Raw genomic sequence first — 21834 nt, 5'->3', positions numbered from 1 at the left:
ACAGTCAAGAAGACAGAATAAGGATGCTTTGCTTCAATTATGTTTTAAGTAATATTGCAAAGCCAGTTTATAAGAAAAATGCAATCGATCTTTTTACATCACGAAGGAGCAGAAAATCCTCCAGTCACTTAGGGCCTGACCTGGCAAAAGCTCTACATATGTGCTCTGCCTTTTAGACAGAACAGTTTCAAGTAATTCAATGGGACTGCTCACAGGCTGTAAAGATAAGTTTGTGCAAATGTTCTTGCAGGATCAGAATCCAGCATTACCTTCATGCTTGACATTATCAAAATAGAGCTTCATCTTTGATGAAATACAGTCTGAAAAGGTCACTAAGCTGAGTAGATGGAAATCAAAGAAAAACAATGCACCCCAATAAACGAGGAGTCAAGAGTTTTACGGAAGCAGAATTTAGAACACTGGAACGGACAGTTCTCAAAATACACCAAACAGCTTTCTTATAGCCCGAAAAGACATAGGGAATTCTTTACGATCAGAGCATTGAGTTTACAACAGGAGTTCTAGTTCTGTAGTAACTCCAAGGGAGAGGGCTTCCAATTGAATTGGTCTATCATTCCCCATGACTCCTCTCCATTCTCCTCCAGAGTGTATTCAGCTGCCATGAAACTACTTTAAGAAATGCCTATGTGTCCCATACTAACTTGACAGCCCACAAAAAAATCTCCATCACATTTAATTTCCAGGGAGTTAAGACAGAAGCAGTAAAAATGAATTAGTGTGCAGTTATAAAGTACTTGTGAAACAGTGCACCAGTTTTACTCATCCTATTAGTCCAGTAGTGCTGATCTACATACCCTTCCTTACAGGTGTAAGAGACTGTGTTTCCGAAAGTAAAGTTATTTCCATTGATGACTGCATCTTTGATGGCAGGAGGGGATCCACAAGAGACAATGTTGCAAGCTGGAGGTGTGCTGTTCCAGTTCGCTGAAGATGCACAGACAAGTACAGAAGGTCCCTGAAGGCTGAGACACAAAGATCATTATTAAGGCTGCCATTTCAGTCCAGGTGAGGAACAGAGAGGGAAGGAGGTGCTTTGTTTCTCACTGACTTCCTGGCCCCAACCAAACCAAGGGGACTCTCTCACTGACTTCAGTAGAGGCCAGAATCTCACCCTCTGTTCATGAAAAACCACTGCTGATGCTGTCAAAAAAGCTGGTCTTCCAATTATTTTGAAGAGAGAGTTGGTGGAATTCACGTGGGGTCTCAATGCACTGTGCAGACACACACAAAACTTCTGCTGTAGCTTTGCCCATCTTTAAGCCACAAAAGAAAGTCATGGGGCGTTTATTTAAGCTTAAAGATTTACTTGTATGCCATCAACACCATGCCAATCTTGGGACTTGCAACTAGGCCTTGGTCTGAGACCTGATTCACTCATGGACTTAAAAACTGTCTTCACTCAGAAAACTGAAGGAAATGCTCCAGTTCAGGTTTGTTTACAAAAAGACATTCAGTTCTTCAGGAGATAAAAGATTTTGCTTGAGTGAATGGCCACATACATTTGAAGTTGATGGTATTTTTTGTTTCCTTAGCTGATGAAACAGCAATGCATTGGTACAAAAGGTGTGACTCAGTGGTCTAAACAGAGGTATTCAACACCACCCTGAGATGCCCTGGGTGAAGCCCCTGGCCTCCAGCTGCTATGTCAGTTGGCTATGGATTCCCGGTATGTCCCATGTCATATCTGAGAGCTCTACATAGGTCTGTCTGATTCCCTACAATTTAGTCTCAAATAGTTACTAGAACCCCGTGTTTAGTTGACTGAAATGAGCTCAGGCGTTAATGGAAGAGAACAACAGTGACCTGTAAAGCCCTTACAGATAAGGCACAGGCCCTTATCAGGGCAGTGGGCTCTGCCTACCTGTGGCAATATGTTTAAGACAAAAAGCACATAAGAGGTGCTTGAAGGAAGAGACTGGGTCCACACTTAGGTTCAGAAATAATGTGTAAGAGGGACACTGTTTGGGAGGGCTTCCCCTGGAGTGGCAACCACAGGAGAGAGGACGTCTCTCACCAAGCTACGCTAGACAGGTAAAGGGAAAGGGTCACAAGGGATGTGGTATTTGCTGCATATATGTCCAAAAAACTCATTGACATTGGTAAAAACACTGCCTGGTTTAGTCGGGTATAGGTTAAGCCCACACTGTGGATCTACGACTTAACACTACATTGGACTGCAGCTGAGGTATCTATTTGTATTAACATGATTAAAACATTCACCAAATAAACACACCTCACCTACCTGCCTGCATCTGGACAAGGAATGCTTGCAGCAGGAAAATACAGAAAAAATTCAGACCTGAACAGGCCCATATGAGATCACTTATGTGAGAGTAAATCTGCTAGAGGTACAAGCAGATATCAGGAGAGGCAGAAACTTGCACTTAAAGCCACATCCTTGGATATAGCATTACTGTATTAATTTTTAATTGCGGCATATTAAAAATGTGTTTCCAATATAATTGCTTACATACGTAAAACAGAATAAAAGCCTAGAATAAATAACTACCACAAAGAGTTCAAGAAGTAAATTAGTAACTTCCAGAAGGTTCTTTTACCAAAGGCATTGTAAAACCACAGCAAAAATAATACTGGGTATGCACTAAAGCTGTAGGGGTACGATAATATTTAAAGGCAAATGATAACTATTTTTCTGAATATTCAAAACAAGTCTTTGAGCTTGATAGTAAAATGAAAGCATTGCATATATATGTACATTAAAGGTCATTAAGACATGTATAGCAAACACTGAATAACCTTCTTGAAGTGCTCCAATTTAGGATCGAATACAGAACATACCTTTCAAGATATAAAGAAGTCTTTTAAAATTATATTTTAGTATTTTATCTTTCTGAGCAATGATCTCAGCTTTGCCTCTTTCAGAAATATGTTAGACCTTCTAGCAAGCATTCTGCCTGCATTTGGCTCAGGAATGTTTGTGCATTTACCTGTATCCATTGTCACAGGTGTATGATACAGTGGAAAGGTAGGTTGTGCCAGTGAGTGTGTATTTTCCATTGCTGATATCCTGTGGGCTAGGGCAAGTCACCATTTCACAGGAGGGAGGAGGATGATTCCAAATGCCACTAGCAAGGCACAGAATTTCCTTTTCACCCACTAAGTTGTATCCATCATTGCATCTGTGTTAGAAGAAAGAAGTGCTATCAAACACAGAGCCTTTTATGCACAACGTAATCAGCCATCCTTTTTCCCCTCTTCATCCACACCTGCCTACAGCATCTTTCTCTGCAGGACATAGAGAGGTAGTACTGGGGTAGACATTCTGCTCTGCTAGTGAGTAGCCACAGCTATAACCAAATGTCTTTCATTCCTTTAATCCCATCTTGCTCCTCTCCTTCATTTCAACCACTCTCTCAATTCAGCCATACTCTCATTTGTTGCCAGATTCTCAATCCATTAGTAATATAGCACTTCAAACATATTGAATTCCTACCTGTACACCACCTTATTGTGGTATGTAAAATTTGAGCCCAAAATGGCACTGTTCTCTGGAATAACTGGATCACCACAGGATATAGCTTTAAAAAGACAGGATCACAAGAGAGGTTGATACAACACAAATAAAAGAGAACAGAAAATTAGGATTTGCTTTTTTTTCTCTGGATAGATTTGAAGAGGTGTAAAGCCCTATGTAACACGTGGTTCTTGGCTAAGCTGTAACTGACATTTAGGGCTCTTTATCTGACTTCACCTGACTGAGAAATTGGACTAACTGGAAAGAGGTAGTTGGAACTGTTCTACAAATCTCATGCTTGACTGTCAAGAGGACTCCATAGCCACGTCTCCCTATGAACAAAGTAATTGGTTTTTTTGACATTGTCTTTGTCATCCCTTCATTTTACCCTGTTGTTTTACCTCATTAATTATGGTTTTCTAAAGAAACAATTTCTGCAATTATACCATGTATATGTACATGCACCAGCTTGTCCTCTCTCGTTGCTTTTTATCCACTGAAACACAGTTAATGACCTTTAAGACATTAAGTTCCCACAACTTCCTTGAAAACGGGAGGCTGAGTGGAGAAGAAAGACACTTTTAATGCTTGCATTAAAATGAGATGTGTCTAGCCTTTGACACTTTGGAGAATCTGCACAAGAAAGTACTGCTATGAATATGACAACTGCTGGAAAAGCTCCAACTGGTGCTTACATCTCTTAAGACAAAAGACACTTCAACAGAGATGCAGGTCTGCTAGGACAGGGTTTCATTAGCTGCTGTAGTCTCTAAAGGCTCTACATTATTACTTTCCCCCTTCCATCTCTCTAACAGTACACATTACAATATGTATTCTCCCCAGGAACCACACCTTCACAATATGGTACTGGGTGGCTCCATTGTCCAGACTCCATGCATATAAGCTTCGCCATTCCTGTCAGCTGAAACCCTTCTTCACAGGAAAATGTTACTTCACTGCCAACACTGTAAGTTTCCCCATATAAATGACCGTGCTCTGGATTTCCTGGATTACGGCACTTCACTGGTTCTGAGGAAGAAGAGAGAAACTATCAATAACATAACTAAGTACCAGGTTTTATAAACAAGTTGCAGGAGATATCCTTGGGAATTTTCTGAACGTAGGAAGGCAGAGCACGTGGAAAACACTCATAAGTAGTTTACAGCCTTACCAGCTTTTCTCTGTTCTGTATTTAAATGACAGGCACTGAAGACTCACACAAGCAAGCTACTCTTGATATGGAAGAGCCCTCTGTGACTGAGCTTGCATTCATTGTCAGAAGTGAACACATCTGGCAGTCATTTTTACCTCTGCGAGGGAAAGACCATTCCAGCCTGTCCAGCCCTGAACATGAAATCGGCTCAGCTACCTTTTATCCCAGCCTATGCCACTGTCTTATCTTCATGCAAAGTTACCTTGCTTTATGTTTTCACAGGCAGCTCAAGTCCTACTCAGATGCCTGTATTCAAATATTTCTTCACTGCACAGCTCTGCTCTGAGAAGTGACACATTGTGGCATGCGGTCTTCCCAGGTCTTCAGCACTTGTGCTTCATGTGCAAGAGGATTTTGCATGTGTGTATGTCTTGGAGCAGAATCCCAATGACAGCTGTCTCCACAGGGAGAAGTGAGTTCTCAAGAAACAAAAGGCGACACTTCATCACAGCCTCATTCAGGCCAACATGACCTGGTGATGAAAGCATGCCTGCTCTGTCCCTCCCTAGGTATCAATTACAGGCAACTGTCTTGCACAGTGGGAGGCAGGATACTGGGCTATACAGAACCTTGGAAAGGCTAGCCTGATGTTTTTCTTTCCCATACCTGCACATTTTTTACCATCTCCTGTGTAAGGAGGGATGCAAGTGCAAACATAGGATCCATTTGTGTTAAGACAAGATGCATGCTCATCGCAGTCTGATCCAACAGCGCATTCATCAACATCTACAAAAAAGAAACAAAAAAAGTGTCTCGAGGGTGTTATTTGTAATAAGCATCTGCTTTAAATTTCTGTCTCACTAACTGTCAAGAGGAATCGTTTTAATTATTATAATTAAAAATCACTCTTACTTAAATCACATTTTTGATGCATTAGTAAAAATATTTAAATTAATATTTATGCTTTCCATATAATTTACTATACAGTATTGTGAGACGTGAGAAAATCAGAGACAAATCCTATGAACCTTCAGTCAATGCTTCCACAAAAAGTATCTAGTTTCCAAGTAGTAAAAGAACAGACATCATAACTCATGTGCTGTTACTACTACTTTGGACAGACACTTTGAGGGAGGACTTCTGCATTAAACACTTGCTCTGGAAATCCTCTATATCCCAAACTTCCCACCTGTAAGACAGGAAAACTTAGCCAATAGGGGAAACACTCTGAACATAAAACATGATTAGAGCCCCATCTTTGCTGAAGAGAATTACATTAGACTAGGAATGAGAAGTGTCTGCAATTGCCAGAAAAGTTAGAAGTTCAAAATATACTAGTTATTATAATTAACTATTTATATGACAGTAGTGCCTAGAAATGCCAGTCACTGGTTTATGCTCCATGTGGCTTAGTACTGTACAGCAAAAACAATCCCTCACTCCAGAATACTTTGTATCAGCTTCCAAATCCTGACCTTACAGAAGTGTTCTTGGTATGTAAACAATGAGTCATAAATTGCAAAGGGTCAATTTCAAAGTATCTAATTGAAAAATGCTGGCATCAGGGATTATTCTTTATATAAACCAGACTGTTAGAGATAGAACAGTTCTTCATTTAAAAGCCCCACTACAGGACAGCTGTTGAACTAGGCATACCATGCAGACATCTTGGTTTAAAAAGCAACAAAATTTACTGAATTGGTGTGTTTACTCTTCACTGCTGAATGAGTCTGGCCAGCATAAAAAGAATCCAACAATGTTCTGAAAAGAAAAGGAGTTTCTTTCTGACAGGCAGAATGAAAACTGCACATTAATCAAAACAGTTGCCAATTACACAAGCAACAGGAAAATGCAAAGTGCTACCACAGCAGAACTGGAATGACTGCTCCTCCTGTAATGTCTTGTAAGGCAAGGAAGAGTGGAAGGAAACCGTGAATCAGATCTGTTAACAGAGCAAAAGGAATGCCCCAGAGCATTGGTGTACCACGCTTTGTTAGCACCTGCCTGGAGCATGAATCAGAAACGTAAAGGGTGGGTCAGGGTGCCAAAGCCACTCTTGTTTTTATTTTCCCCTTAGTCTACTCTGCTTTATGAGAGACAAGAAAAGCTGGAAGTTGGGGCACAGGGCTTTTCCTTCTCCACATCATGCTTCCTACTGCACAGATGTCAAATATTTGGACAGCCTTGCAGCATCTGCTCTGAGCCTGCTCATCTTTAGGCCTTGGTATAAAGTGCAAAGGAGAAAAGCAAAGAGAGGAATAACAGACTGGATGGTCTGCTTGGAGGTTTTGAAGAAGCCCTCGTAGACTGGATGATATGAAACCAGATGGATCCTAATCCAAAGTGAATTTTCACAGAACTAAAAGACTGTTGGCTTTTCTTTTGCTCACCTTGACTGAAAAAATTATGTGCTATACCTACATAAAACTAAGAGTCAAATCAAACACAAATCTTGCCAGGTTGCTACCCTGCAACACCCATGTTAGCCATGACTAAGCAGCAATCCAAGTACAACTAGCTAGTGGATTCCAGCAGGGATCTGCTGCAGACATGGCCCTGTACAATGCTGGTCCGTCTCACCTTTCAGCTCCTGCAGCTGCATCTTGTACATCAGACCCAGCTGACCAGGAAGTAAGTTATGATGTGGCAACTATGTGAACTATGTCCCTAAGTGCACTCCCAGCCCTCTCAGTGCTGCAGCTCCTTGCTAACAGGCATGCGTGACTGACGAATAAACACCCACAAAGGAAGAACACTCAGAGGAGATGGGCAAAAGTGATCTGCCCATGAAGCTCAGGGAATAATGCAGGGTGTGACTGACCACTGCTGTTACAAAGAAGCTGACTCAACACAAGGGGACAGGAAGGTGGCCTTTGTTTTTAGATAAGCAGCTATTAACTGGTGGTGTAAATGCTTCTCCCCAAGTTCATTAAACCAGTGCTACTGCCTTCCTGAGTTAGCCTGACCAGCATGAGCGGGAATTGAATACATGGCTCAAGCCAACATAGAATATAAAAACCAGACAACTAGCAACGGGCTTGAGCTGGCTTCAACGCATGTATTCACTCCTGGCTACTGGGGACGCCCAGTGTCATGATGGTGAACATATTATAGAGACTGGTAATGGAAACACACTGGTATTGTGATTGAACTGTGTATTGAAATTGCTATATTTTGCTAAATGTAACTTCCATTTGTATTGTGTTATGCACTATATTTTGTATCACTCTGCTAAATCAGAAATCCTGTGCAGCATCAACTATCTTCAAATAAGTAAATCTGATATTAAACATTACAACCTCCATGTATGAAACATCTGAAAGAACCTGATCAGAGAGTATGGGACACTGACAGTGTGCTGAAGCACAGGGGAATGCACAGGTTAGAAGCAGAGAATGCAAGGACTCCAGGGCTAAATGAACCTGGAAGGAGAGAGGCTGGGAGTGCAATGCAGGCTTATTAAGTATATGGTGTGGGGCATACAAGAGTACTCATAGAGAAAGATGCCAGAACGTAGTTTTGGTTTCACATAATGCTGAGCACAGTACTTCAGAAATGTGATATTTTGTTTGGAGTGTGATTTTTGAGACTCTGGTCAGATTTCACAATTTCAAAATGAAATCCCACCCAAACCCAAGGGCACAGGAGAAGTGCAAGATTGCCAGCCCACGCAGCCATATGTATGGCACATCTCACCAAGGCAAGATGGTGAAATGCTGCTCCAGCTCCCATTGTCCAGGCACAACATCCTGGAGTCGCCCAACAAATAGTAGCCACTGTTGCAGTGATAGGTAACAGTACTGCCAGCAAAAAAGTCCTCAGCTGAATAAAATCCATTTTCCAAAGGTGGAGGCACTCCACAGCTGATTCCTGCAACATGAGTGAAAAGAGAGCACAGAGATTAGCAGAGTAGACACAGATCAACTTCAGACTAATTCCACATGAGAGCCACCACTGGAGATTTTTAGTCTGCAACTGTGGAATCCTGTCTGCAAGAGGGCCCAGGCCTTTTCTGAGGTAGCTAATTCATTCCAGGTCCAGTGGAGGGTCTTGTTTTGTGGGCACTTGTCAACCAGAGACTAAGCAGGAGTCTCCAGCTCCCGCTATTCTGCTAGCTCTGGAGGAGACATCTGTGACTAAGATCTGAGCAGATGCCCTTCAGTCACAGGACACTTCCCCTGATAATCAATGATCCTTTGTGAGTTTTAAGGAATGAGGAAAAGGCAGTTTGCCTCCATGGAGGTTCCTGTTATTTCCCTTCACTGAAAAACAACCTCAATGTTACACTGTTTGAACAGTGCAAAACTAGCTAAGAGATTATTGCTAAGAGGTTACAGTACTGGTCTGAGACCAGGGAGTGCATGAACAATGGAGATACTGGACCTGACCTTACATACAACCTTGGGCATCACTTTGACTTTGATTATAGCAAATAAGCCCTTCTGATCCCAGCTATGCCAGCAGAAGGCATCACTATACCTTCCTGCTGGAGGCTGCTATTCTAGCAGAGCTGCTTCTGTGCATCTTCATTTCAATCACGATGACATAACTTATTCCAACAGCTACACAGCTGATCTTTGTAACTATATGGATTGTAGCAACTCCTTGCTCCCCAGCTGCGTGCAAGGATCACACAGTAAGACACTGTGAAGTGTTTAGAGCCCATGGTAATGGAAGCCAAGTACTTGCTGTAGTGGGTTAGAACTGAAGAGCTGGTAACAAAGACAGGCTGTCAGGGTATGGAGACCTGTGGTTTTGGGGGTCTTCGGTAGCAGGAAGAGGAAAAGGATCCCGGTGGGTGAAGCCAGTGAGTACGATGAGCCTGATTCAGTCAGTAGAAGAACCTTTTCTGTACCACACCTTCGACTAAAAACCCTGTAGTTCTTTATGCAGGAAATAGCTCTCCTCAATCCACTTTCATTCATCAGCTATTTATGGAACAGGCTGAGAAAGGCCAGTAGGTGAGTCTGGCCCTCGTTCAATCAGCATGTTTGTGGCAGGTCAGCCCTGTTCTATCTGAGCTCTGTGCTCAACAGGTAAAACTGCCTGGCCCAATACAGAGAAATCAGATGACAACACTAACAGGATTCTGGTGGCTTGTCACTGATAACACACCAAGAAAGAGCAAAGATGTCTCTCCCAGTGAAGCCGTCTCTGCCAGTGAACTAAGCTCTGCCCAGCAGGACATGCTTTTGGGTAAATCCTCACATGCATGCTATTCTTTAGGCAGAAAAGAAGACAGATCCTGGATTTGTGCTATGAACAACTGAATAAAGAAGAAGACATGAAAATCATATCAAATCTAGCTCAAACTATATCTGAGGTATTTTCAACAGATTTTATGACTTTCCCCAAACTACTGGTCAATTTTGGGATCATGCAATACCTACTTCTAGAACTAATTTACTATTCTGCTGATATGAAAAATATAGTCGGCTCCAACACATGCAACTGCAGTCACATGTGCCATCACAGCAGAGGAGAAACAAGCAAAAGGAGAAGGCAGCAGCAGGAAAGCAGAAATCAAAGTACCTTGGCAACCTGCATGTATACAGCCCAGTTTCTTAGAAGAAATCCTGTAGGTCTTGGAGCACTTCTAAGTCCTGACAGAAATATCTGCTGCCTTAAAGAAACTACCCTGTAACATACTAATGTCAAGGCTTTTACTTCAAACCAGATGTTCTCACTGACATTTAAAAATCACAGAGATATTCTAGTGTGCATCTTCCACACTCCTGGTGCCACTGGGGAGGAAAGTCTGGAGTATCAGATTGCTGATCCAAATAGACTCATTTCTGCCATGGGCGTTAGAAACTGACTGAAAAAGGTGGCAGAATCCGATTGCGGTGTAGTTCCTGCTCAGTAAAACATGAGTTCATGCTGTAACATGGATGGATTCAAGTGCATCACAGCTGCAGGGATAAACAGGCCATGAATAGTGATAGGGTCCAAATAAAAGCTAGGGTTTTCTAATCCTGCCAGCCCACTGAGACAACTCACTTTCACAGCGAGGAAAAGGCCGTGTCCACTGTCCTAGGTTAAGGCAGCGTTGAACAGAGTTTCCCACTATCTGGAAGCCTGGGTCACAGGAAAGGCTCACTTTTGACCCCGGCTTTAAATCAGCAGAGGAGGCCCGCAGATGTGGTATGGATCCTTGCAAAGACGGACAGTCTGTGGACAAAATATATGCATACAGTAAGAGATACAGCCATGTGCTGAAATGAATAAACTTGTTATCTGATTGTTTGATCCGGTACAAGTTTATCCAGTAGAAAGCTTTGGGAAGTGTTATGTATGGTACACCCTGCTGGGGTTCAAAGGGTTTTGAGAATCATCAACATACAGCATCAGAAAAGGAAACTATAGGAAAAGAAGTGAGGAGGCAGTAGGTATTTTAATACCACCCAATTATTTTTAGACTAAAAGACAAGAAAAACTTATTTCTGACCCAAAACCATCTTCACTCTTTCCCCATTTCAATTCAGGAAGCAATAAATCTCTGTCAGAGAATCCAGTGAACTTCTGTTACAAATCCCTGGAATTCAAGGAATGAAAGGCTAAATGTTCTAACTGTCAAATTACCGAAATAATTTATTCAAGGTTAGTGGGGCAAAGGCTGCAAGCTAGCATATTTGACCTCATAAAAGATTCTTGTAATATTGTTCAGAAAAAAAAGTTTTCTAGGAAATAAAGTTCTAACCAGCACAAAATATACTCTTGTAATCTATCTTCACTCTTCCAACAACTCCTGGCAGGAAATCTGGCCAGGCTAGTACATTTCCTTTTTGGAGTTCTTCTGGACAGGATGTAGCCAGAGATTTTACCTATGGATTTAAAACAGTTGATTAGGTGCTGTTTAAGGACCACGTAGGAAAAGAATGTAAAAAAATATTCCTTCCATATCTGCATGCAACACTAGAACAAATCATGGAATAAGTGATGTTCATCCTTTCTAGCACAAGAGGCTTCTGGCTGAACTACTTGTTACTCTGTACTTACAAGCTATCTAGCTGTGGACAGGCACATACTGAATCGATACCTGAAGGAATACTTGTCATACAAGCAAAGTATAGAACATAGTTCTTGAAACAAAATTGCATTTGTTAGCATGAAAGAAAAATGTATTTATGCCTCAGAAAAAGGCAGTTATGAGAATGCAACCTGAAGAGAAAACTTGATATATTTGCAGAAAAATGTCAAATAGGAGCCAAAAGGAACTTAATGTTGAAGATATGCATTCTGCAAACCCTGCTAGCACTGCACCTTGTTTAAGGAACAAAAACTCAAAAAGGAGGAGTTTAAGAAAGCAATCTGTTGTTTTCAGGACAAGAGTTTTGTGAATTCAATGCACTAGGCTCTTCAAAACACTGCAGGCAAGGTCTACCCAAACCAGTACTAACAGCTGTATTGGCACTGACTTCAGCCAAAGCAGGACAGGGCCATAACTAACCATGTACTGAAAAAGGAATTATATAGGCAAACTAAGGATAGGAGAAAGAAAGGAACACACTGTTAGAGCAACAGCAGATTAATATCTTGAGAGCAGATCTGGTCAAATAGCTTTGATGGAGAAGTTCTCCATTTAAAACATAACTCCTTTAATGGCACCACTAGGGGTTTCTTTTGCATTCTTACTACAAGAAACTGAAATGCCAGTGAGAACCCTTAAACTGTTTCAGTATTGTATTTTAACGTAAAAAAAATTATTTCAATATTGTGAAAATATTTCTACTTCTTCACTGTGACTCTGAGAATCTATTAAACATAGTAACATTATCATATCTCAGCCATGGAACTGCTGAAAAAAACATACGTGCCCTGAGGAGGATAAATGTGCAGTAAAGGGATAATTAAGGATTTCCTCTTCTTTTAACATATCATAGAGGGAAGTGGTCTATGGAGAAAAGATAGTTATTCAATTAAGAGAACATATTAGTAATTAGGCTACTGAGACTACTTCCTACTCCTTGGCTCTTTTGTGTTGGAGGGTCATTCCAGTAATTCCCTGGCAGGGAGAAAGGAACGTTTCCTTCAGCAGGATGAAAAAATTAATTAAGAAGAGCTAGGATGAGCAGCCCAGTGGGCTGTGTACATCTCCGCACAGCCAGCCTACCCATACAATAGATGCAGCACAGCTTCAGGGCACAGCTAGCTGGTTAGAAAGCACAGGTGTGCCCAGTTCATGCCAAACAGTTGGGAAACTGCCTTTCTCAGAAGGGTAACTGGCTTCTGTTCAAGTCTGCAGTGGATGAAATCCACTACCAAGAATACTGTGTGTCTTTGTGAGAAAGGAAGGTACACCATGAACCTCAGACTGACTTATTCTCACATTCCCCCCACCATGAACTCCAGTAAGGGGGATCAGACTCTTCTACAGTCAGCTTGGCTGAAGAAGAGAGCAACCTGCTCTGTTCACTTCGAGGCCATTTCAAAGATCTCACTTCCAACAGTATGTGCTGATGGTAACTGCTTAGGCCAAGGGCTGCACACAAACTGCAAGGAATTCGCAGGGAAAAATTTCCAGTGTGGGAAAGGCAGGTTTGGGAATTGGCCCTTCCAAGCCATATGATGGAGAACGGAGGGCCAGAAAAGACCTCACAGTCCGATATAGACAACTCATATTTCTACTGCTGTCTACTCAACAACGAAACAACCAGACTGTTGGTTTACCTATACAAAATTAATATTCAGGTGGATGAGCAACTAAAGTACACGAAGAAAAATCTTAAAGAGTGAACTTTGCCTTTATGTTATTCACTGGGCAACATACTTGTCACCCTGCTTTCCTTTATGTCTGAGAATAGGAAGGTAAGACTTACTGAATAGTTCCAGCTGGCCACAACAAAATTGATAATAATAGATAACAACAGTGATTTACAATCCCAAGCTCTGAAATGAATGAGGTAAGAATTTTATAGGAAACTTACTTGTCTCAGCTCCCTGTCTGGTCTCACATCTGTCTTTTCAGATTACTAATATGGATACCATAAAGGAAGGGCAGGATTGTCTTCCCCATCCTAACTGTACTGCATTTGAAGCAAATGGGAATTTAATGAAGCCTGTCATTAAAGACAGGTGACTACTGAAAATTGCACTTAATCTTCACCAGTGTGTCCTGTAAAATCACATGCATACTTATCAGCTTCAAAACTGCCAGTGAACAAAAATGTGAAGACTTGACTTGGCAATGCAACAACTGGTGACCCCAAAAGCCAAGAACAGTAGTAGACCGCTGGGCAGTTCTGAACCCAGCAGAAAGCCAAAGTACCAAAGAAAAGGAGGAAGAAGCAAAGGAGACATCTGGATGCTGGAAGCAAAGATTCTGCTTTATGTCTATTTTCTGTTAATTTTATTATTTATTTGGATCATGGATAACAAACAGTGAAACCACCAAATAGTGGTAAAGCCTTAAAAAAACAGCAAGAGAAGAGCAAAACCTTTTAACCCAAAGACCTTCAAGAGATGCCTCTAACTTTGAACATTAGTCCTTGTTGTTCAAGTGTTACCAACAGTTTCACAATTTCTGACCTTCAGGATTGAAACACTAATGACCAGAAGTGGTGATGGAGCACACAGTCATCAGGTTTGCAGAGAATATCAAGCTGGGAGGCCCAGTCAGTATGCTCAAGGACAGAGCTGTACCCATAGGCACCTTGACAGGCTGGAGGAATGAGCCAAAAGAGACCTCAAGAAATTCAACAAGAACAAATGGGAAGGAAAAACCTCTGAATGATACAGGCTGGGGAAAGCCTGGAGAGGGTACAGCTCTGTGGAAAAGGACCTAAGGGCTCTGGCAGGCAGTGAGCTGAGTATTGGCCAGCTGTGTGCCCTGGCAATAATGAGGATCAACAGCATCCTTGGCTGTGTGAATAGGGTCACAACCAGAAAACCAAGGAAGTGATTATTCCCTATTCTCAGTGCTTATTAGACCACATCTGGAGTATTGCATTCTGTTTTGGTCTCCTCAGTACAATACAGACATTGATAAGTTGGAGGAAGTTCAGGGGAGGCCCTCAAAAAGGTGGTGGGCTGGAGCATTTGACCTGTCAGGAGAGGCTGTGGGACCAAGGCTGGTTCAGCCTGCAGCAGAGACAGCTTTGGGGACACCTAACAGCAGGCCCCAGTACCTATGGGGAGCTAATCAAGTATGTATAGTCAGGCTCTTCACAGCAGTGCGTGGTGGAACACAGAAACAGTAGTCATAAGTGGAAGTGGGAGGTCCTGACTAGATATAAAGAAAAAAATTCACTGAGGATAACTGAGCACTGAGGCTTGTCTCACAGAGAAGCTGAGGGATCACTGTCCTTGCAGACACCTTTTGATCCACACTAATTTTTTAACTCTGTGAAAGTTTAGCGCCAAACATTTATTGTTGGTACCTGAATAGAAGTATCCTAATATTCAGTTATGCTGCCCATTCAGGCTTCTCCTGGGACTATATAGCTCAGATTTTTCATAGTGTCTAATGCATTGACAGAAATTCTGACGGCTCCCCTCTGAAGTTTTACTGGTGCCTTCACACAGCAGGATGGGGTAACTGTAACCTGTAAAACAAACCCTTAGCTTGTTTCATTGGGTTTTCTCCCTCTTCTAACAGGACTGGTAGCTTTTGTGTATGCCTCCATTTCTTTTTCAAAGCTACGTAATACAGAAACGCTCAAGTCAAAATAGAAGGTGACTCAGTGTTGATTTTGTCACACCTAATTTTGCTTAAAGCTACTCTACTTACTATCTAAGCTTTTCACCCTAAGCCAGAGCTTCATCTAGTCCCCACTGGCTTCTGTGGCAAAAGAGATCTATCCAATGCGCTAATTTGGAATGCCTTTTCAAATGTTCATCCTATGCTCAGAGCCCTGTGCTCAAACACTGCAGTAAGGACTTACCTGCTGTGGAGACAGGACATGATCCCAAATGTTGAGCTGGCTGATGGAGCCCACGAAAGATTCAGCTGGGTTGAATCCTTCACCTTTCTGATCTTGCTCTTGGCCCAGTACAAGCGCACCACCACCTAAACTCAGAGAGAATTAGAACAGGGACAGGAAACAAAACCCTACAGCAGAGATCCCCATAGGAAGATTAAAAATTAAGCAAAACAAAACCTTTGCTACCCTACGTTACTAAGATTTTGTAGTGCATAAGACCAGCCACCTTCAGCAAATTCTCTCACAAACCTCTGGGAAGCCTTATGCCAGACTGAGGTAACTGAGCACAACAATTTGGAAGTGACTCTCAAACACACATTGATCCTAAACTCATGCTGATGAGACCAGAAACTACATGGCTGCTTCAGGAATGGTATTGGCTCTAAGAGACCACTTCTAGCTCAGTATTTGAAGCATATTACAGAGCAGTGCAAAATGCCATTTTGAGCAGGTGGGGCATGTTTTACAGTGCTATCTTGCACTTCCTCCTTTCAACAAAAGCTTAGAAAATCAGATAGAACAAATTTGATTCCAAACTCTTAGAAGCACATTGGTGGTTAGACAGTCAATGTTCTGACATGCCATACAAGTTAAAGTTCCTCTCGACCAGTAGCACAGATGATACAGACATGCATTTTTTACGCCACAGGGTGTGTGGAAAAAGGCAAAAAGTAATGGAAACTGCACACTTCCTTAGGTCTTGCCTCTGGAGATAACTCCAATGTAATTGGAAAAGACTGGCAAACATAAGATACACACACTAAAATGCCTCTTTTTTTTTTTTATATGGATAGTTTTTTGAAAGTCTGTGTAAATTTGGACAGTGGTACTATGAAAACACTATCAAAACCAAATCTCTTTGCAGCAACCTAATGTCAGGCCTTTCACAGCTCTTCAATGCTGAAGGTATTCCTTTTCACCTCTTCTGATATTACTGGAAAGACCGCTGATCACAGGAAACAATGAAATAGCAACACCCACCTTGTTAGGACAAAATGCAAACATAACTCTAAAAAGGTGTCTCAAAGTAACAGAAAGAGGCTGAGTCAATTAACTCTGAGCACACATTTGTAAGGGAAATGACAGTTAAACTTAAGTTTGGTGTGTGAGAAACCTATTCTCACAAAGTCATTCCAAAATCAGCTCAGCACAGGCTCATTTGTGGACTAAACTCTGTCACCCTCAAAACAAGTTACCTACTAGCTTACCCTAGAAATGTGCACTTTGTCTTCAGCGAGGCTGAGTGAGGGAACTGTCCTCATGAACAAGAATAGCAAATATGAGCCCTGCACAAATGTTAAAAATGTGGAAACATACTAAAACCACCAAAATAAACATTTCTTTGCAGGCACAGCAAATTCTGAAATAAAAACAGAATGAAGGCAACAGATCTGGTGTAATATAAATAAAGCATACCAGGGATTTTTGATCCAACAGAGAGCCCGCTGCCTCCATCAGACAGTTTTCCATCGATGTACACTTTCCATGCCCCATCCGTGCATGTCCATGTGACCGCAATGTGATGCCAGTTACCATCGTTCACTGAAGGACAGTCTGTGATCCTCTCTTTCCCATTTACATAAAGAACCCAGCTGCACGGAAGGAAGATGAAGGCATACTCAGTTGCATGCAGCAACTTTAAAAGCATGGCCTGTCCCACATGACTCAAAAAAATGTTATTTGTGCAAATGAGGTAACCATGTCTACATCATACAAGAAATCTCTCTTGAAAGATCATCATACAAGATATCTCTCCCTCAGGGAATTTGGAAGTTATGGTTATCATACACAAAGCTTGGTGAAATAAGTAATGTGCTTTTGTACCAAAACATGAAGACTCAAGTCATGGCTGCATAGTGGATTCTTAAACTTGACCCTCAGGTTCATCCCTGCTTTTGGAGTCACACTACAAGTACTCTGAGTGATAAGCTCCATTTTATCCTATCATTTTCTCAATGTGTCATGTAAATATGATGTAAAAGTAGTCCAGACAAAAAATATCCTGCTTTCTAAACTTCACTGCTTTCTTGCCATTACTCTTCTATTTGGCAAAAAGTGAAAGAAACAAAGCAAGGAGAAAAACAAAGAGACAACTCCAGCTACAGAGTCTGGATGCAGATTTTTCTATCCCAAAGTAGGCAAAGCTGATATTCAGACTTCTGGTCTATGCTTTCTTTATCAATTCAAGATATCTGAAAGCTACAGAAAAACAGAACCATGATTTACCCATTGTAATCAGTCAGAAGAAATGCATTATCACTTCCATTCTCCACTGCATAAGAAATGGGAGTCCCATAGTTTGTGGTGTCAGTGGATTTCATCCAGAATGTACAGGTGATGTCACCAAGAGATGGGAAAACACCATCAAGCATGACATATGCATAGATACCAGAGACTTCAAAATCAAGATTGAAACCAGAGGACTGTTCTGCAACAAAGACAAAGAGTTTTCAGAGCTGAATTCCTGAAAACCCAGAAAGAGAATCAAATGGAATCTAAGCAAATGCAGTAAAATGGAACACAACCCATCTATAAAAATTATTCACTTTAAACTGATCAGAGGTAGAAAGAATGTATAGCAGTCTAACACCAGCCAGCATACAGAGCTTTCCAAGGCTAGAAAACACACAGGGTTTGAAGACAAACAACTGAAAAATAATAAACAGTGAATATGAACCTTGCTTTTCAGTCCTCTATCAATGAAATGACATATCCATCTGCCATCCAACAACCCAAAGAGGTGTGATCAGCTCACAAGAGTCAAGATTAAAAAAAAAAAAAACCCAACAAAAAACTCACAGGGTCTTTTCTATTCTGAACTTACTGAAATACACTACACTGGTATGGAACAGCACTTCTGCGCTGCTCTTCAATGCAGAGTGACATGTTTTACAAGGGTACTGCATGTAAATGTATCACATGGAGCTCTCCCTAAAGCTGGGTGTTATTAAACTCCAACATAGGATGGCAGGTCTAAATGACCTGTATGTCCTCTACTGTCTCTGTAACATCAACATGGGTTTGTCAGTTTCTGTTTAAAGATTCACCAGCTACTAGTATAACACTTTATAATTTTCATGGAGTGGCTAAAAGACAAATGGATTTGAGCCTTGTGGTTGTGTGGCCTAACTCCAGCATCATCCAGGAAGTTGCACTAGGTGTGACCCATTTTGCCTGACCATAGAGAACTTGATGCCCTTTTGCCTTTAGGGAACTTGATGCCTTTAGGACTCCTTAGCTGAGACTACCACATACTAATGTCTAATCCTGAGATGCAAAGCCCTACATGAACTAGAAGAACAGAAAGAGCTAATTAACTCAAATACAGAGGGCAAATACAAATTAAACTCAACAGACCTACTAGGTATTAAAAAGATAGAACTGTGCCTTAGGAAAGAGAAATGAATATAAATATAGCACAAATGCTGTTACTTGTCTGCAATTACACTTATTAACACTGCAGTCACACAACTTCCACTCAGCCTCTCAGTGTCCCACCAAACTAGCTGCTTTCTGGGAAAGCCGTATGAAATAAGCCCAGCCAGTGCAAATCTTGCCCAGAGACTTAGTCAAGCCACCTTTTTCTGACACTTGGTCCTGTGTACCTGTTTCACACCTGCTGCCTGTAAAGCCAGGGGGACATTTACAAACGTACGAGTTCAAGGCATCCACACAGGTGGCTTGGTTTAAACAGGGACTGGAGTCACAGTCATTGATGTTCACTTCACAGTTTAGTCCTGTGTACCCTGTCACACACAGACACCTATGGAGGAAAAGAGAAACACACTTCAAAGGTGGCTGCTGTCACAACAAAGAGTCGTGGTCATGAGGCCAAATCCGCTGATAGGAATGGCATATACTGGAAAAAAAATAATCAACAGAAAAGATACTACAGAATAATGGAGTTTTATTTTGGTTGTTCTTTTAAGTATGCTTGTATTCTATTAGGTGCCTAATATTTCTTCTTGATGGGGACATTACAATACACAGTGCCTGTGTTTCTTTATATGAAACTGGGAGAGGCAACCATTGCATTCCTGTAAGTGACGCATGCCTTCTAGGTCCACAGAATTAAAGATGAAAGGTACTCCACTTTTCAGGCAGATATGCTTACATAGAGGGAAAACCAAGGCAGTAGAAAGGGACCAAAACCTCTGGTACTTGGAAAACCAATGTGTTTGAAAGGCACCGAAACTTCTGGGGCTTTGGGGAGGGAAAGCGTTATTATACCCAGACAGTAACAGCTGGTCCATCTCTCTATCTCTACAGTGATATACAGTATGACACTGCTATTGGTATTTGTAACTTCTGATCTGAGTTCAGATATCCTGAAGCATAAAAATAAATTTTTGGAAGATTCCATCGGTGTTTGTATTTTAATCGCTATATTCTCAATATGTACAGCTATTCCTGCCTTCCAGGCTATAGAAATGTAATATTATCAGTTATATAACTGGCCATCACCTATTCTTCTAGTGGAAAGCAAGACAAGCCCTTGAAGCTTGGGAAAGTGGATTTCTTTTCAAAGATCAATATTAAAATCATGCAGTCCTACCATGCTTACACTTCAAACCTTCATATTTTCTTTGCTGTCTACCTTGGAATTTTTTAAGTGTGAGGACACTAGGATTTATTTTCTTGCCTTTTAAAATCTCCTTCAGTGTCCATAAGGGGACCATTTACATTGGATCAGACTGCCAAATGCCTTGCTGAAATCTAAGAAGGCTGAAGCACCACAACATACCTGACTTTCTACATTGTATTACGTTAATTATCTCTTTTTCACCTGAAGCTGTTGATACCATCTCTGCATGTAGCTCCATTCCTACAGGGTCTGCTGAGACACTCATCGATGTTTCTTTCACACAAGACACCAGTAAAACCTGGGGGGCACTTGCAGGAAAAACTGCCAACTCGATCTTCACAAGTAGCCCTATTAAGACACGGGTTTGAAAGGCATTCATTGACCTCCGTTTCACAGTGACCACCTGAGAAGAAAAGAACAAAGTCACAGCTCCACTTTGAATTAACCTAAAAAAGAAGATTACTAACCTATCTCTGTTTTTTTAAGGACTGTTGCCGATCTTCTGGGAAAGAGCAAACATCAGGGTAGCCATGCAGTTTTGGGATTTACTACATTATCTGAGGTTAAGTGGTCATAGAAGAATTACAGGAACCATCTCTGCAGTTGTAGAAATTAACACTCAGCAAACTGTGGGGAATTTAAACCGATATTGCCCATTATGTGAGTGATTTGGGCTGAATCAGGAAATCACCCGAGAAACTACTCTGAGCAACTAATGAAAAGCTGCTACAAAAGACATTTAGCTGGAACCTTAACTCTAAGGAGAAACATGAAAGCCAGAAACACACGATTGTGGGATTTCTGCTGTGAAAGAGGGTCTACATTACAAGCACTGAAGAATGAGGAAACTGCATGTGACTTTATAGTGGAGCTCTTTGGCAAGATGACAATCAACAAATATGCCTAATTGTTACAGAAATCTATGAAAGCCGTAGGAAGCCAAGCATGGGGATGGGGACTAGTTTTAATATAGAACATCTTGCCTACCATTATATTTTTCTTTTTTAAATAAAATTAAAAATAACAATTTGCACCCATGTGAATGTCCCTATTCTTTCCTTAACATCACACAGTAAGTTCACAGCAAAATTAGTAATAGAAGACTGATCACTTAGTAAATCCTTCTGAAGCAACGCTTACACTACAGGAACTCTGAGAGATCAGATGGACCTAAGGAATCCAGTACACCCATATCAACACATAATATATGCAATATATGCAAATATATATAGCAATGAGACTGAAATACTTTGGATAGGGTAGGAAGACATCTTTTTTGGTCAGAAAGAGTGAAGGCTCACTTAAACAGAAAAAGGTGTACCTGTGAACCCTTTCGCACAAGTGCAGCGGTAACCGTTTTTGCCATCAACACAGTGGGCTCCATTCAAACATGGACTGGAGTTACATTCATTTACGTCCTCCTCACACAAGAGACCTTCAAAAAGCAAGGGTTAGAAGGCATGATCGACATGGTCAAGGTCTGCATGCTGCAGTGACTGAATGCAGCAGACAGAACAGCACCATACTGCTTGCATATCAAAAAGCTAATGAGATTCAGTGATAAAATTCCATGTTTGACTGCACTACTGCGAACATCTACAGAGATCACCGTGTGAAAGATGTGAAGTCCATGGTTTGTCTTTATAAAGGTTAAAAAATATCCAGCGAGTGTTGTTGT

At 41.3% G+C, this 21834-nt stretch overlaps 1 protein-coding gene across 3 annotated transcripts in view; it reads right to left on the bottom strand.

The window, feature by feature from the left end:
- SVEP1 (sushi, von Willebrand factor type A, EGF and pentraxin domain containing 1) overlaps positions 1-21834 on the bottom strand; it is a 128153-nt gene that overhangs the window by 31232 nt on the left and 75087 nt on the right. For all 3 annotated transcript variants that reach the window (XM_069776420.1, XM_069776421.1, XM_069776422.1), the window contains 14 exons: positions 21478-21591; positions 20358-20559; positions 19177-19334; positions 17798-17999; positions 16988-17163; positions 15533-15657; positions 11350-11473; positions 10650-10820; positions 8346-8519; positions 5316-5435; positions 4349-4525; positions 3476-3560; positions 2970-3161; positions 816-983 (listed from right to left, as the gene is read on the bottom strand). In XM_069776420.1, coding sequence (XP_069632521.1) covers positions 816-983; positions 2970-3161; positions 3476-3560; positions 4349-4525; positions 5316-5435; positions 8346-8519; positions 10650-10820; positions 11350-11473; positions 15533-15657; positions 16988-17163; positions 17798-17999; positions 19177-19334; positions 20358-20559; positions 21478-21591 — 2188 coding nt within the window. The remainder of the gene's footprint in view (positions 1-815; positions 984-2969; positions 3162-3475; positions 3561-4348; positions 4526-5315; positions 5436-8345; positions 8520-10649; positions 10821-11349; positions 11474-15532; positions 15658-16987; positions 17164-17797; positions 18000-19176; positions 19335-20357; positions 20560-21477; positions 21592-21834) is intronic.

This window comes from Haliaeetus albicilla, chromosome Z (genome assembly GCF_947461875.1).
Source record: "Haliaeetus albicilla chromosome Z, bHalAlb1.1, whole genome shotgun sequence".
In the NCBI taxonomy this organism is placed as follows: Eukaryota; Metazoa; Chordata; class Aves; order Accipitriformes; family Accipitridae; genus Haliaeetus; species Haliaeetus albicilla.
This window is presented reverse-complemented; position numbering and strand designations above follow the sequence as displayed.